Source organism: Nanorana parkeri, unplaced genomic scaffold, assembly GCF_000935625.1.
Source record: "Nanorana parkeri isolate BGI_ZX_2015 unplaced genomic scaffold, ASM93562v1 scaffold113, whole genome shotgun sequence".
Classification (NCBI taxonomy): domain Eukaryota; kingdom Metazoa; phylum Chordata; class Amphibia; order Anura; family Dicroglossidae; genus Nanorana; species Nanorana parkeri.
In genome coordinates this window covers 1,632,737-1,646,376 of record NW_017306381.1, presented here as the reverse complement: position 1 = coordinate 1,646,376, position 13,640 = coordinate 1,632,737, and the positions used below count along the sequence as shown (strand labels likewise).

General features: G+C 44.8%; 1 protein-coding gene across 1 annotated transcript in view; it reads right to left on the bottom strand.

Moving 5' to 3' along the window:
* Positions 1–13,640, bottom strand: part of PTPN6 (protein tyrosine phosphatase, non-receptor type 6) — a 50,984-nt gene that overhangs the window by 21,912 nt on the left and 15,432 nt on the right. Inside the window, exons 3-4 of the mRNA XM_018553180.1 lie at positions 4,321–4,501; positions 3,269–3,382 (exon numbers count right to left, since the gene is read on the bottom strand). Of these exons, the coding sequence (XP_018408682.1) occupies positions 3,269–3,382; positions 4,321–4,501 (295 nt within the window). The remainder of the gene's footprint in view (positions 1–3,268; positions 3,383–4,320; positions 4,502–13,640) is intronic.

Here is a 13,640-nt window from a genome sequence, read left to right as displayed (position 1 = left end):
GGAAGACAGGATGACAGGAGGACAGTAAGACAGGAGGAAAGAAGGGCAGGATGACTGGAGGACAGTAAGACAGGAGGACAGTAAGACAGGAGGACAGTAAGACAGTAGGACAGGATGACAGGAAGACAGGATGACAGGAGGACAGTAAGACAGGAGGACAGTAGGGCAGGATGACAGGAGGACAGTAAGACAGGAGGACAGTAGGGCAGGATGACAGGAAGACAGGATGACAGGAGGACAGTAAGACAGGAGGACAGTAGGGCAGGAGGACAGTAAGACAGGAGGGTATTCAGTGCATTACAACAAAAAATAAGTATGGAAAAAAGAAAAGTATAAACACTCAACCAAAACTACCTACTACATATGAACTGTCCTAACACCACACACCTGCAACTTCAGAAAAGCCATAAAATAGAACCAATTAGGTTGGTATCACATTTGTATCACACCGGTATCAGGTTGGTATAACAATTGTATCAGGCTAACATCACACTTGTATGAGGCTGGTATCACATTTGTATCAGGCTGGTATCACATTTGTATCAGGCTGACATGACACTTGTATCCCACTTGTATCAGGCTGGCATCAAACTTGGATCAGGCAGGTATGACACTGGTATTAGGTTGGCATCACAATTGTATCAGGCTGACATTACATTTGTATAAGGTTGGTATCGCATTTGTATCTGGTTGGTATCAGGCAGGTATCCCACTTGTATCAGGCTAACATCACATTGGTATCAGGCTAACATCACATTGGTATCAGGCTGACATCACATTGGTATCAGGCTGACATCACATTCGATGAGCCGCCAATATATACCTGAAATTTCCATTTACAGCATTGGTGCACCGGAAGATATATTGATTCCATTGTGACATAATATGAAATGTACAATACAAGCCGGGTATATGAGTGAAGATGGACAATTCATTTAATAATCATGTGATTATCTATGCACCGAGCCAGACGATGTTTTAAGAGTTTTAAGGTTGTTTGTCTATATAAGTGAAATGAATTAAAAGTATATTTTGTGCTTATTTATATATTGAGGATACTGAGAGTTTCCGTTTAAATATCATCCCCACAAATAATATGAACAATAAACCACCTAATGTTTTATAGGCTCCAGAAATGTAATCTTTATCTTACATAGAGCCTAAGAGAGTCCAACTCTTCAAGTTGGATCATTAATATTGTAATATTACTAAAGCCTAATTAAAACTTCCATTTAAAGACATTCCAGGTGCATAAACAGAACATGAGATGGAGGGACCGGCCCAAACAAGCTTACAGTCTCAGAAGAGGGACGGGTATAATTAATGGAGATTGAAGAGCATTTCTTCAGTGGACACCAAAGATTTGGAGGAAATCCATAGAAGAAACACAAAGGAAAAAATAATAAGTATACACAAAATAAATGTATAAACACGGAGATAACGACTACTTACATCTGGGCTGTCCACACAACATAACATTTTAACTTTAGAAACACTGAAAAGTTTTCTGAGAGCGAAAATCCATAAAACAGAACCAGGTTGGTGTCACACTTGTAGATGGGGCTCCATAACTCTCCTCCCGGGCAGATAGGGGCATCATGATACACAATATTGCCAAAAGTATTGGGACCCCCCTCCATATCATTGGATTCAGGTGTTCCAATCACCTCCATGGCCACAGGTATATAAAATCACGCACCTCGGCATGCAGACACTTCTACAAACATTTGTGAAAGAATGGGTCGCTCTCAGGAGCTCAGTGACTACAAGCGTGGTACCGTGATCGGTTGTCACCTGTGCAATAAGTCCATCCGTGACATTTCCTGGCTACTAAATATTCCGCGGTCACCTGTTAGTGGTATTATAACAAAGTGGAAGCAACTGGGAACAACAGCAACTGTGGACATGTCTGGGTTTGTATATGGGGGAGTTTGGGGTGGAGGAACGTGACTGGCCTGCACAGAGTCCTGAACACAACCCCATGAATTAGAGAGGAGACTGCGAGCCCGGCCTTCTCGCCCAACATCAGTACCTGACCTCACAAATGGTCCAACATTCCCATAGACGCACTCCTAAACCTTGTGGATGCCTTCCCAGAAGAGTTGAAGCTGTTATAGCGGCAAAGGGCGGAGCCAACTCAATACTGAACCCTACAGACTAAGACTGGGATGTCATTAAAGTTCATGTGCGTGTAAAGGCCGGCGTCCCAATACTTTTGGCAATATAGTGTAGATTGGTCTACATTGGAAATCTGTAGTCTACATGTTGGGGAGAACTCTCTTCTCAGTGAAGGTTCAGACTTCTCAGACTCATTTTTGAGTTTTTGGCCAAAAAATAAACCATCTATTTTAATTTTTTTTTACATTTCTTAGTGACCCTGGTAATGAAATACTTTAGCTTACCTGGAGCTTCAGAGGGTCCAACTCTTTCTGTTGGGTTATTTATTATTTTTTTGTATTCATATTAAAGCCAAACTAAACTTTAATTTCACCTTCCATACCATGTTTTATGTTACACCCACATGTGACACGTTGCCATTCTGCAGCCGCCAGCCCCCAACTGCCCCCCGCTTACCTGAATAGAGGAGTGCTTCTCCCCGCAGGCTTCTATAAGTCTTTGACTACGGCACAGCCGCTTCATTCATTCACAGATCCATTCACAGGAACCGTGAATGAAAAAAACTATAAGTCCAGTTTGCCACTTCGGCAGAGGGACTCATCATTTCCAATGTAACGTGAGGTGACACAAAAGCCCGCCCACTGCCAGCATGCTGCAGAGAAGGAGCCTTGTTCTCTGTGTGGAAGCCGTGGTCTTTCTGCAGGGGGTCCAGCATGCCCCCTGCTAAGTCAGAACTAGAGCTCTACAATCAGCAGGGAGCATGAGCTTAGCTGATTGCAGACCTGTAGGTCTGACTCAAAACAAGGGACCGCAGTATAGAGACCACCGCTTACACAAAGAGAGCAAGGGTCCTTCTCTGCAGCAAGGACTCTTGCTCTCTGTGTGGAAGCAGTGGTCTCTCTGCTGATGTCCAAGACGTCCCTTGATGAGTCAGACCTAGAGATCTGCAATCAGTAAAGCTCATGCCCCCTGATGACTGGATAATTAAAGGCCTGGCTAAGCACATGGGGGGAGGGGCGGGGGGTTGTTTGGCCTCTCTATATCTAATTCTGTGACTTCACTTGGGCTTTAAACCCTCAGACATGAACGCCAATGAAGAATCAGAAGATCCTGACATAGAAAAGATTCTCTCTCCACGTGGCAAACTCACCTTCTGGAGGTAGACACGGGTCCCAGATAACTCTTCTATGGGCTTCTTTTTGTACATCTCAATCAGGTCTGTGAGCGTGTCATGTTTTGTATCCCCCAAAGTATATCTCTCACCCTGTGTAGAGAAAAAGAAATAACAGGGTCATGATAACAGAGGGGGGTCATGACAACAGAGGGGGGTCATGACAACAGAGGGGGAGGCTGGAGAGGGGTTCTTACTGTTGCTAATATACTGCAACTATGTATTTTGAGCACTAGATGGCGCTGTAGTATTATCCGCGAAGGGACACTCAAGAGCAAGCCATTATCAACATGCAATATTGCTCCACAGAAGAAATGACTGCGGACGCACTCACCAAGCAAAGGATCGTCACAGTTTCCTTCAAGAGAAGCTAAACATCATATAGCAACGCGTATGCTGTTGAGAAGGGGCGTTGGAAATGCAACAGCATATGCTAATACTGTAACTGTACTGTAATACAGTTACAGTAACTATGTACTGTAACTATGTCTTTTGAGCACTAGATGGCGCTGTAGTGCAATGTAAGTCTATGCTACTTTTTCTATGTATATGCTTTTATCTATGATCTTTAGGTTTCCTGTATGGTGCTGTATACTGTACACAAATGTAACGTCCTCTTATAAGCAAGTAAAGCTTTATTCAAGATCTCAGTGCTTCATCTAAAGACATAACCAACACTCACAAGGCTCTCTGCGGGTCATGAAACATACAGCCATTTCTCATCTCTATGTACGCTGTCTATTACTGGCCTCTTAGTCAAATTTTGGCAGGTAACACTTTCCCCAAATACGTATATAACTGTGTATTCAGCCCCTTGTATTGTGTTCAGCTTTAAATTAATATTGGGACTATGACAGCACTGCTTCCACAACACCCAGCCCGTCCTACATCTAGCTGATTTCAGATAAGGGCTCAGTGCCCCGCCATAGAAGTCAATGACCTGAAGGTTGTGGAGCATCAAACAAGCTTACGTGTCTAAGTGGAAGCAGTTGAACTTTTCAGAAGAACTTCTTTGCGATGGAAAGTCTCACCTCGCACATGATCTTGATGTGAGTCACTCGAGGCTTTCCGTCCTTCATGTCGGCTGTGAGGACGGAGATGACGAAATCTCCAGGTTTACTGCGGCTCTCTCGGACCAGGAAGGTCCATGGTTCTCCCTTCTCCTGGAGTAGCTTCTCCGCATCGGGTCCTGAGAGATAGCCGTGGTACCAGCTGTGGACAGAAAGGACAAGCAGACAGTCATACTGGTGGCGGTTACAGGAATATAGCAGTCGGTGACTGGAAGGGTGACATCATACGCGTGGCCACCCAGCCGTGTTCCATCAGGAGAAAAATGGTGTTCCCAGGATAAAAGCTTACTGGCCATAGGTTGCTTTCAGGCACCAGGGTAGTCTAATGCACATCTATGCCTGCATGCAAAACAAACCCCAAGCAAGAAAGTTGTATTCCCTGCTCATATTCCGTTGGGAAGGAAGGAGCCAGGGAAAGCAATGTATAATTAGGGTAAACATCAGCTTTAAATGAAAATAGTGTAAGAACCTAATTTTTGCTCTGGTTTCAGGCTCTTGCAGTCTGTGTGGCAGACCTTAGACTGCAAGAGGGAGAAGCAGCACTGTGAACCAATTAGTTTTGCTGTATTGCTCATGTGCTTACAAGCAGGGCCGGGTTTACTCTCTCTGCTGCCCCAAGGCCATTTCCCTCAATGCGCCCCTCCCCCCCTCTATGGAGAATGGCAGACCTGCAGATTGCATATAAGTGATTTCAGCGACATCGCCGAGATCACTTGTACAAAACAAGCGGCGACCTCCCTGTACATTTAGTTCTGCTTGCCCAAAGCAGGGCTAAATGTAGAAAACAACTACCCGCCCGGTGCCCGGAACTGCATGCCCCAGGCATCAGGAGATAGGAATTCCACACCCCTGCTGCCTCTCTACTCCCTGCTGCCCCAAGGCCGGGCCTTGGTTGGCCTTGTGGGAAATCCAGCCCTGCTTACAAGGGAGATAGAAGAAGAGAACAAAGTGACAGAGAGGTGAGCTCATCAGTCTGCTGCTTCTCCTTTCACTGTCCAGTCACAGGCTGGGGGAAGGACAAGACCTGTAAGTGTTACTGAACTGCAGCAGAGACAAAATCTGGTCTTCTGCCGTGCCAGACATGTGTGTGATGTGGTAGAGCTGTATAAATCACAAGACTGGAAGGAGCGTAGACATGTGCGATTCGTTTCGCTCCGAATCAAACTTTATATGAATTTTCCAAAATTCAGACATTTGGACACATCCGAATTTACGAATCCCAATGCGTCCGAATCCGAATTTCCATTTAGGAATTTCGGATCCCGTCCGAATTTCGTTCAAAAACTAAAATGAATCGAGCATTTTCTGGCCAATCAGATGTGTTTTTCGGTTTAATGCATCTGAATCCGAATTTTCGAATTGCATTTGGGAGCTCCTGACAGCCATTCGGGTCCGGGAGCCTCAGCTTTAGTATTAATATCTGTATATGGTTTTCTGTGGTATTCACAATGAATATTCGTAAACTTATCCAAAACTAACGAAAATTCACATTTTGTCCGAAACCCGAACCAAATTGAATTTCGGATCTGAATCACGAAATTTCCAAACCGAGAAGAATTTTTCCACAGCTTACATGTATAATGGAGAGAAATCCAAGTTCTCCGGCAGGTTAAACAGCTCCCTGTTTATGCATTTTATGCACCGCATCACATGCTCCCCCATAGCCAAAAGCACCAGGTAACTTAGGGGGGCACCAACTGAGCAACAAAATGGCAGAGGAATGGGGTGAAGTTGAGTATAAGTGGGTCAGGGATGAGCTGTGACTTAATCACTTTGATCTGAATGGGCAAAATTAGTCTTTTTAGTGGTAGACAAATTAATATTGAATTCAGGATCCCGATTGTCCAATCCAGGAGCCAGGAGGATTCTTTTTTAGAAGCCAGCTCCATTGAGAACAACTAGAGAAAACCCTCAAAAAATGAGGCAGCAGCTTCAAATTTTAAGAAGCATTGGCCACCTAGCTCCTGGGATGTCTCCAGGCCTGCTTTAAGTTGAATGATTATCGTTTGGGGCACGGTTAAGGTTTAGTCTTGGCTTTTTGGGGTTTGACGTTATGTTACCAGTAGGCTTTATGGGTTAATTTTTGGCTCGTTGTTCTGACTTGGGGTTAGCTTGAGGTTTACAGTCACGGGTGAGGTTTATGTTTACAGGAAATTGTGGAGTGCAATGCATTGAGTGTGATCATTTGAGGTTGCTGCCGTATCAGTTTAGATAGTCAGGTGTGAAATTTCTTAGTGTTGAACTGAACGTGCCGAAAATAACCACCAATGATAAGCAAGCCTGCACTGCACATCTATTCTCCTCTCACCGCTCACTCCAAGCCCTCTTGTGTGGGTATCTCAGTTTTAGTCACCATAGAATTGGTTGATTTAGAAGTAGCAATGATAAGAAGGCTTGCTCTTGAAGCCCAGACATGCCACAGGACTAGGAAACCTTCTCTACAGGTACCCCAACAATGCTATTCTATTATCACAGTTGGACTGACTGGTTGCTGGAGAGGACCTTCCATGGTTGTAGAACAGGAGCCTCCAGGAACAAGACCACCAATCATAAGCAGGCCTGCACTGAACATCTATTCTCCTCTCACTGTTCACTCCAAGCCCTCTTGTGTGGGGACCTCAGCTTCAGTCACCATAGAATTGGTTGTATTTGAAGTGGCAATGAGAAGAATCCCTGCTCTTGAAGCCCAGACATGCCACGGTAATGGGAACCCTCTCTTTCCAGGGACCCCAACAATGCTCTTCCATTATTACAGGTGACCTCACTGGTTGCTGGAGAGGACCTTCAATGGTTGAAGAACAGGAGCCTCCAGGAACAAGACCACCAATGATAAGCAGGCCTGCCCTGAACATCTATTCTCCTCTCACTGCTCACTCCAAGCCTTCTTGTGTGGGGACCTCAGCTTTAGTCACCATAGAATTGGTTGATTTAGAAGTAGCAATGAGAAAAATGCTTGCTCTTGAAGCCCAGACATGCTACAGTAATGGGAACCCTCTCTTTCCAGGGACCCCAACAATGCTCTTCCATTATCACAGGTGGCCTCACTGAGAGGACCTTCCATGCTTGTAGAGCAGGAGCCTCCAGGAACAAGACCTGTGCTCTCATTCCATGGCCAACAAACATGTACTCTATCCGATCCCGGCATAAAAGAATTCCCTGCCCTGGCTTCACTGCACCTTTAGCTCAGCCTGACCTTCCATTGAATCTCTTCCTGCCCCCCAAACCCAACTGATATCCATAAATAGGCCAAGCAACTGACTACTGAGGTCCAAGTCCATGCAGTTCCTATGCAGCTTAGGGGAAAAATGTCAGAGTACCGTACTTCTAGGTACACTAGAGATACACTTGATGGAGCATAAAAGGGTTGGACCCTCTGTCAGGTTTTATGGTCGTCTCTGACCCCATCTGGTAAGGTTCATTGTTTTCTTTTGTCCTGATGGCCATCGTCTCTGAGAAAGAAAGTGATGGGAGATCCAAAATATTATGGTTGTCACACGAGGTGAGGGGAAGTCTTCCGGTGGAGACACCTGTTCTCCCGACAACTATCTAAAAGGGGAATTGCCCTAGCATTGGAGAGAGTTCCTCCTCCTTCTTGTTTGGTCTCTAGGACAGGAAGTGAAGGCAAATTTTCCCAAATGAACCAACTAACCAATTTCTACTGCACAAACAAAAAAAAAGTTAAGTCTGTAGATACACTTTGGGGTCTATTTATTTGCCCTTTGCCCTGAAAATCTCGTTCTGTGTAAACGATTGCACAAAATGAATGTTTTTAGCATATTTTCTAAGTCGAGTGTCATCATGTCATACCATATTATGGCCACAAGATGGCGCAAACGAGCATAGGAAATAATTACTTCCTTCCTATGCTCCTCAGCTCCATCTAGTGGCCATAATGAGGTATATGACATATAGTACTGGACCGGAATGGAAATGTAATAGGAGCATTCGTTCTTGCCTCCATTCACACAGAACAAACATTCATGGAGTTTCACATGGCGAATGGCCCTGCAAATTGTTTTAGAAATACATCCCATTACATTAAAAGCACAAAAGGGATGAATTATTCTTCTCATCACCATAAAATTAAATAAAAAAAAAAAGATTTTTGCAGGGATCCCAGGGGTGGGCAACTCTGGCCCTCCAGCTGTGGTTTACCTACAAATCCCAACATGCCTCTGCCATGACATGGGAGTCATGCCTGTAACTGTCAGTCTTGCAATGCCTCATGGGACTTGTAGTTCCACAACAGCTGGAGGGCTGGAGTTGCCCACCCTTGGCTTATTCTGTCACGGTCCCCTCCTCCTAATGTTGTAGTTCCAAAAAGTGATATCACATTCACAGGGCTGGTGCTACCACTAGGCAAACTGGGCAGCCGCCTAGGGCGCACTGCTGCCTAGGGCGCAGCCACGGCCACTCATCCCCCCATGGTGGCCCCCATCTATTTCAAATTGCAAGACCCAATAGCAGGCTGGCTATTCCACCCACCCACTGAGCAGAGGAGCGGAATTCAGAGACAACTTTCTCTCTCAGGTCAGCTCCTCTGCTCAGTGGATAGGGTTACAATAGCCAGTCTGCTATTGGCTATTTCAAATTAAAATAGCCAAAAGCAGTCTGGCCATGGCTCCAAGCTGCTTACATGCCTGCGGGAGCTAGCCGGCAGGAGAATGGGCCCGCACGGCAGGGATTGGGGGTTGTGCCGTGGGAGGGGGGCAGGAGGGTGCTGCTCTTGCCTAGGGTGCAAATTAGTCTAGCACCAGCCCTGCACATTCATTCCGGCTCGATCCTGGAGAACACAAAGCAGCCAACATTTTGGAATGGACTGAACTGTCTTCTTAAAAGATTTCACCTGATCTGCATTCCCCAGAAATCTTCCCAGAAGGACGGCGACATTATGCCCAGCGATGCTGAAGACGAAGTGTAAATCTGACTTTTTTCTTACAGGTACATTTTGGAACTACTAAAGTTCGGCAATTTTTTAAAGAGGGAGGGGCCTGTATAATATATGCAGACTTGCATTGAGTTGCAAGGTCCACATTAATGGATACATAAAGAATAACTCTCTACAAATGATTATAACGCGGATCCAGCCAGCAGAATGCCACACTGCTCATGTCCACCAGGTGGAGCTCTGCAGTAACACAATCGGAAGCCAGTGGAAATTTGCACCATCGGAGAAAGCATCTAAAGGCCGATAAGCCGCACGCAAAGCAAGATCTAGAAACTGCACACAACAGATAAAGCCACAAAAGCTGAAAGAAAATAAAAAAAGGCTAAAAATAGCACAGAGAGATTACGCCACAACTCGCTTCTCTCAGAGGAAGTAACTGTAAATTTCAGATTGGTCCGCTATATGGTTAAAATGTATGCAGAACCAAAACTTTTTTTTGCTGTTTTGGATAAAGCATGGAAGGTTAGAACCTCTGTCAGGTTAATATTGTTGTCTGTGTCCCGATTGAGTAGATTTGCCCTATTTGTTTGGGTGACCGCTGTCACTGGGACTGTAAGTGATGGGCAATCCAAAATAATATAGTTGTCACCAGAACAGGAAGTGAGGGTAAATAAATATATATTCCCTGTGCTCCTCAGCTCCATCTAGTGGCTATAATAGAATTAAATACTTATTTCCTATGCTCCTCAGCTCCATCTAGTGGCCATAATGTGGTATTTTGCTTATATTACATTTGAGCTGAAATGGAAATACACCAAGAAAGTTCTCACAGAGATTCGGAAGATGAATTGCTTTATTAATTTTTTTAAAATAAATAGACCCTTACGTGTGTCATAAGCCCAACTCATCAGAGGTGGTGAACATTGGGACTTCCCTGGCCTGTGCATCCCTGTTGGATCCTTATTATATATTATGAAGAATGAAGCAGGAGGACAAGGAGCCCCCTTGTTGTAGCTGGAGAACACGTGAGAACTAAAGAGATCCCACCACTGGAGTCCCATAGAGATGACTCAGCACGCCGCACAGATCATCCTCTCAGACGGACCGACCTCTCATTCTGATACTTCATCATTATGAAACTCTAAGTTCTCCAATTACTAGGGAAGGGGGACTTATAGAATTTATCACACAATGAGGCCGAGCAAATCTGGAGAAGGGATAAGCCCTCAGGGGCAGGGCCCTCCTTACCCTCTTGTCTTGAATTGTATTGAGAATTGAATTGAATTGTATTGAGATTGTAATGTCTTCCTTATATTGTAAAGCTGCGCAAACTGTTGGCGCTATTTAAATCCTGTATAATAATAATACTAGTATTGTAGCACAATGGAGCGGGAGCAGTTGTCGAAGGTTGGAGCTGGTCTCTAAAACCTCGGCAATACTTATTTTGCCAACTCCGTGCTACAATGGCTGACCCACACCGCCCGTCTCAGGAGGTTCATTCTCAGATGTCAGCATTATAAGAACTGTAACATCGGCTCATCACAACTTTATACCTTTCATAGCAGTTACGTAAAGGAAAATTCACATGTAGGGGGCACCGGCAACGATGCAGTGATTTCCCTGCCGAGGGAGCTGTAAGCTGCATGTGCACAGGGTTTGTGAATGGCTGCGGCCAGCAGCGGGGGCAGTCAGATATAAATGTGACTGTTGCCGCTGTTTTTATGTAACCGCTCATCTGCACAATGATCCCGGCACTGGTTTTTCTAAAAACAAAATTTCTTTGCTTTTTACTTGTTCTAAATGGAATTTGTGTCTGTTTACTTTCAGGTCGCTTAGAGGGATTCTGCATGATCTGTGCTCTGGAAGTACACATAGATCGGGCATTCAAGACATCTGGCGGTGTCACTGATTGGCTTTGGTGTCACTGCAATCAATGTGAGTCCGTGCTGATGATGGTCTGAATAGAACACAATATAACTAAAGATGCACACACCTCTCCTCAAACTTGGGGCCTGGACCAGGAGACTGATTGGCTAAGCTGTCATTGCAATCCATTTCGGGTACGCCCTATCTGAATGGAGTTGGGATCATTCTATTAAGGTATAAAAATATCTTCCAGTACACTCCATATGCCATGCTGTACATTCCCTATTCCACACCGCCTCATTCTATATGCCATGCTGTACATTCCCTATTCCACACTGCCTCATTCTATATGCCATGTTGTACATTCCCTATTCCGCACAGCTCCATTCTATATGCCATGCTGTACATTCCTTATTCCACACTGCCTCATCCTATATGCTGTGCTCTATGCTCCCTATTCCACACTGCCTCATTCTATATGCCATGCTGTACTTTTCCTATTCCACACAGCTTCATTCTATATGCCATGCTGTACATTCCCTATTCCACACAGCTTCATCTTATATGCCATGCTGTACATTCCCTATTCCACACAGCTTCATCTTATATGCCTGCCATGCTGTACATTCCCTATTCCACACTGCCTCATTCTATATGCCATGCTGTACATTCCTTATTCCACACAGCTTCATTCTATATGCCATGCTGTACATTCCCTATTCCACACAGCTTTATCTGTGCTGTACATTCCTTATTCTGCAAAAACCTTACAGACCCAGCAGCTCTAGTATGTATTTGTGTCTGGATGTGCCAGGAATGGGGTGTCAGATATGTGGACAAGGTCACAATTTCTGTATTTGCACTATTTACCATAGGTACACCCCTGCAGATGACGAGCTTATTTTAATGCCTACAGAAAAATAATTCTCTACAAACCATTATCACTCGGATCCACCCAGAAAGATGTTCCGCTGCTCATGTCCACCAGGTGGCGCTCTGTAGGAGCACAATTGGAACCCAGTGGAATGGCCGGATAAGCTGCATGCAAAGCAAGACGTATAAACTGCACACGGCAGATAACAGTACAAAAGATGAAAGCAAATAAAATAGCTATAAATAGCACAGAGCGATTACGCCCGAGCTCGCTCCTCTCCGAGGAAGTAACTGTAAATTGCAGACTGTTCCGCTATATGGTTAAAGCTTATGTAGAACCAAAACGTTTTTGGGGGGATAGAGTCTGGAAAGGTTAGAAGCTCTGCCATGTTTTCATTGTTGTCTGCGTCTCAGCAGTGCAATAATACATGAATCAATATAGAGCTGCAATACTTGGTGTCTTTTATGTCTGCCTGGTTAAAAAAGAACTGAATTCCGCTAAAAGTACAATAAACAATTTGCATGTCTGTACTGTAATGCAGAAATATTTCTCTCCCTTCCTTCTCCGGTAAACTCGACGACCACAATAATTGTATATGTATGAATCTCAAATGTTACCGTAAGGAGAAGAAGGAAGAGTGTTCTAATCTACATAATCCCCAGTGTCCCAGACATACGGTCTTCCCTTAGTGCTGCAGACCACATGCGGTCTATAAAGGACCGCATGTGGTCTGAGTTGGAAAAAGTCCAGCGGAGGGCAACCAAACTAATTAGGGGTATGGAGGACCAGAGCTACGAGACAAGGCTACTAAATTTAAACATGTTCACATTAGAGGTGAGGAGATTAAGGGGGGATATGATCTCCATGTACAAAATGTTCAATGGTGGCAGCAACATTAGCGATAAACTGTTTAAAATTAACTCCATTACAAAAACTAGAGGCCATCACCTAAAATTGGTGGAAAAAAAATTCCAGCACAAGGGGCGAAGGGGGTTCTTCACAGTAAGATCAGTTAGGGTCTGGAACTCACTGCCACAGGCGCTGATTTCAGCAAATAATGTGGAATTGTTCAAGAAACTTTTGGACGATTTCTTAAGGGACCGAAATATACAGGGGCACAGGTAATATACAGGGGTACAGGTACTCCTAGAATGAGATCCTAATAGGTTGGACTTGATGGACTAATGTCTTTATTCAACCTCAAATACTATGTAACTATGTAAAAATTAACCCTTGCAGTGAGGCTACCCCAGTGCTCATTTTGGTCTAGGTGCTAAAATAAAAAAAGATATACTCATCCGATCCTCGGCTCTCTCTGGCTGCAAGACCAGTCCGCACAGCCTCTTCTCCCCCCCCCCCTCCCCTGGGGCTCTGGCAGTCTAAGGATCTGTGATGTCATCTCGTCCATTGACCTGCACTGGTTGTGAGTATGCCAAGAGACATTCCATGGCCGGAGTGGAGGGGTAGAAAGGTGAGCACTGAGCAGGTACCCACCGCCGCAAGACTGAAGATCAGATCAGTGAATCTTCTGTATTTTGGACCTTAGACCAGGGGTGGGCAATGCCGTCCCTCCAGCTGTTGTGGAACTACAAGTCCCATGAGGCATTGCAAGACTGACAGTTACTACAGGCATGACTCCCAAAAGCAGAGGCA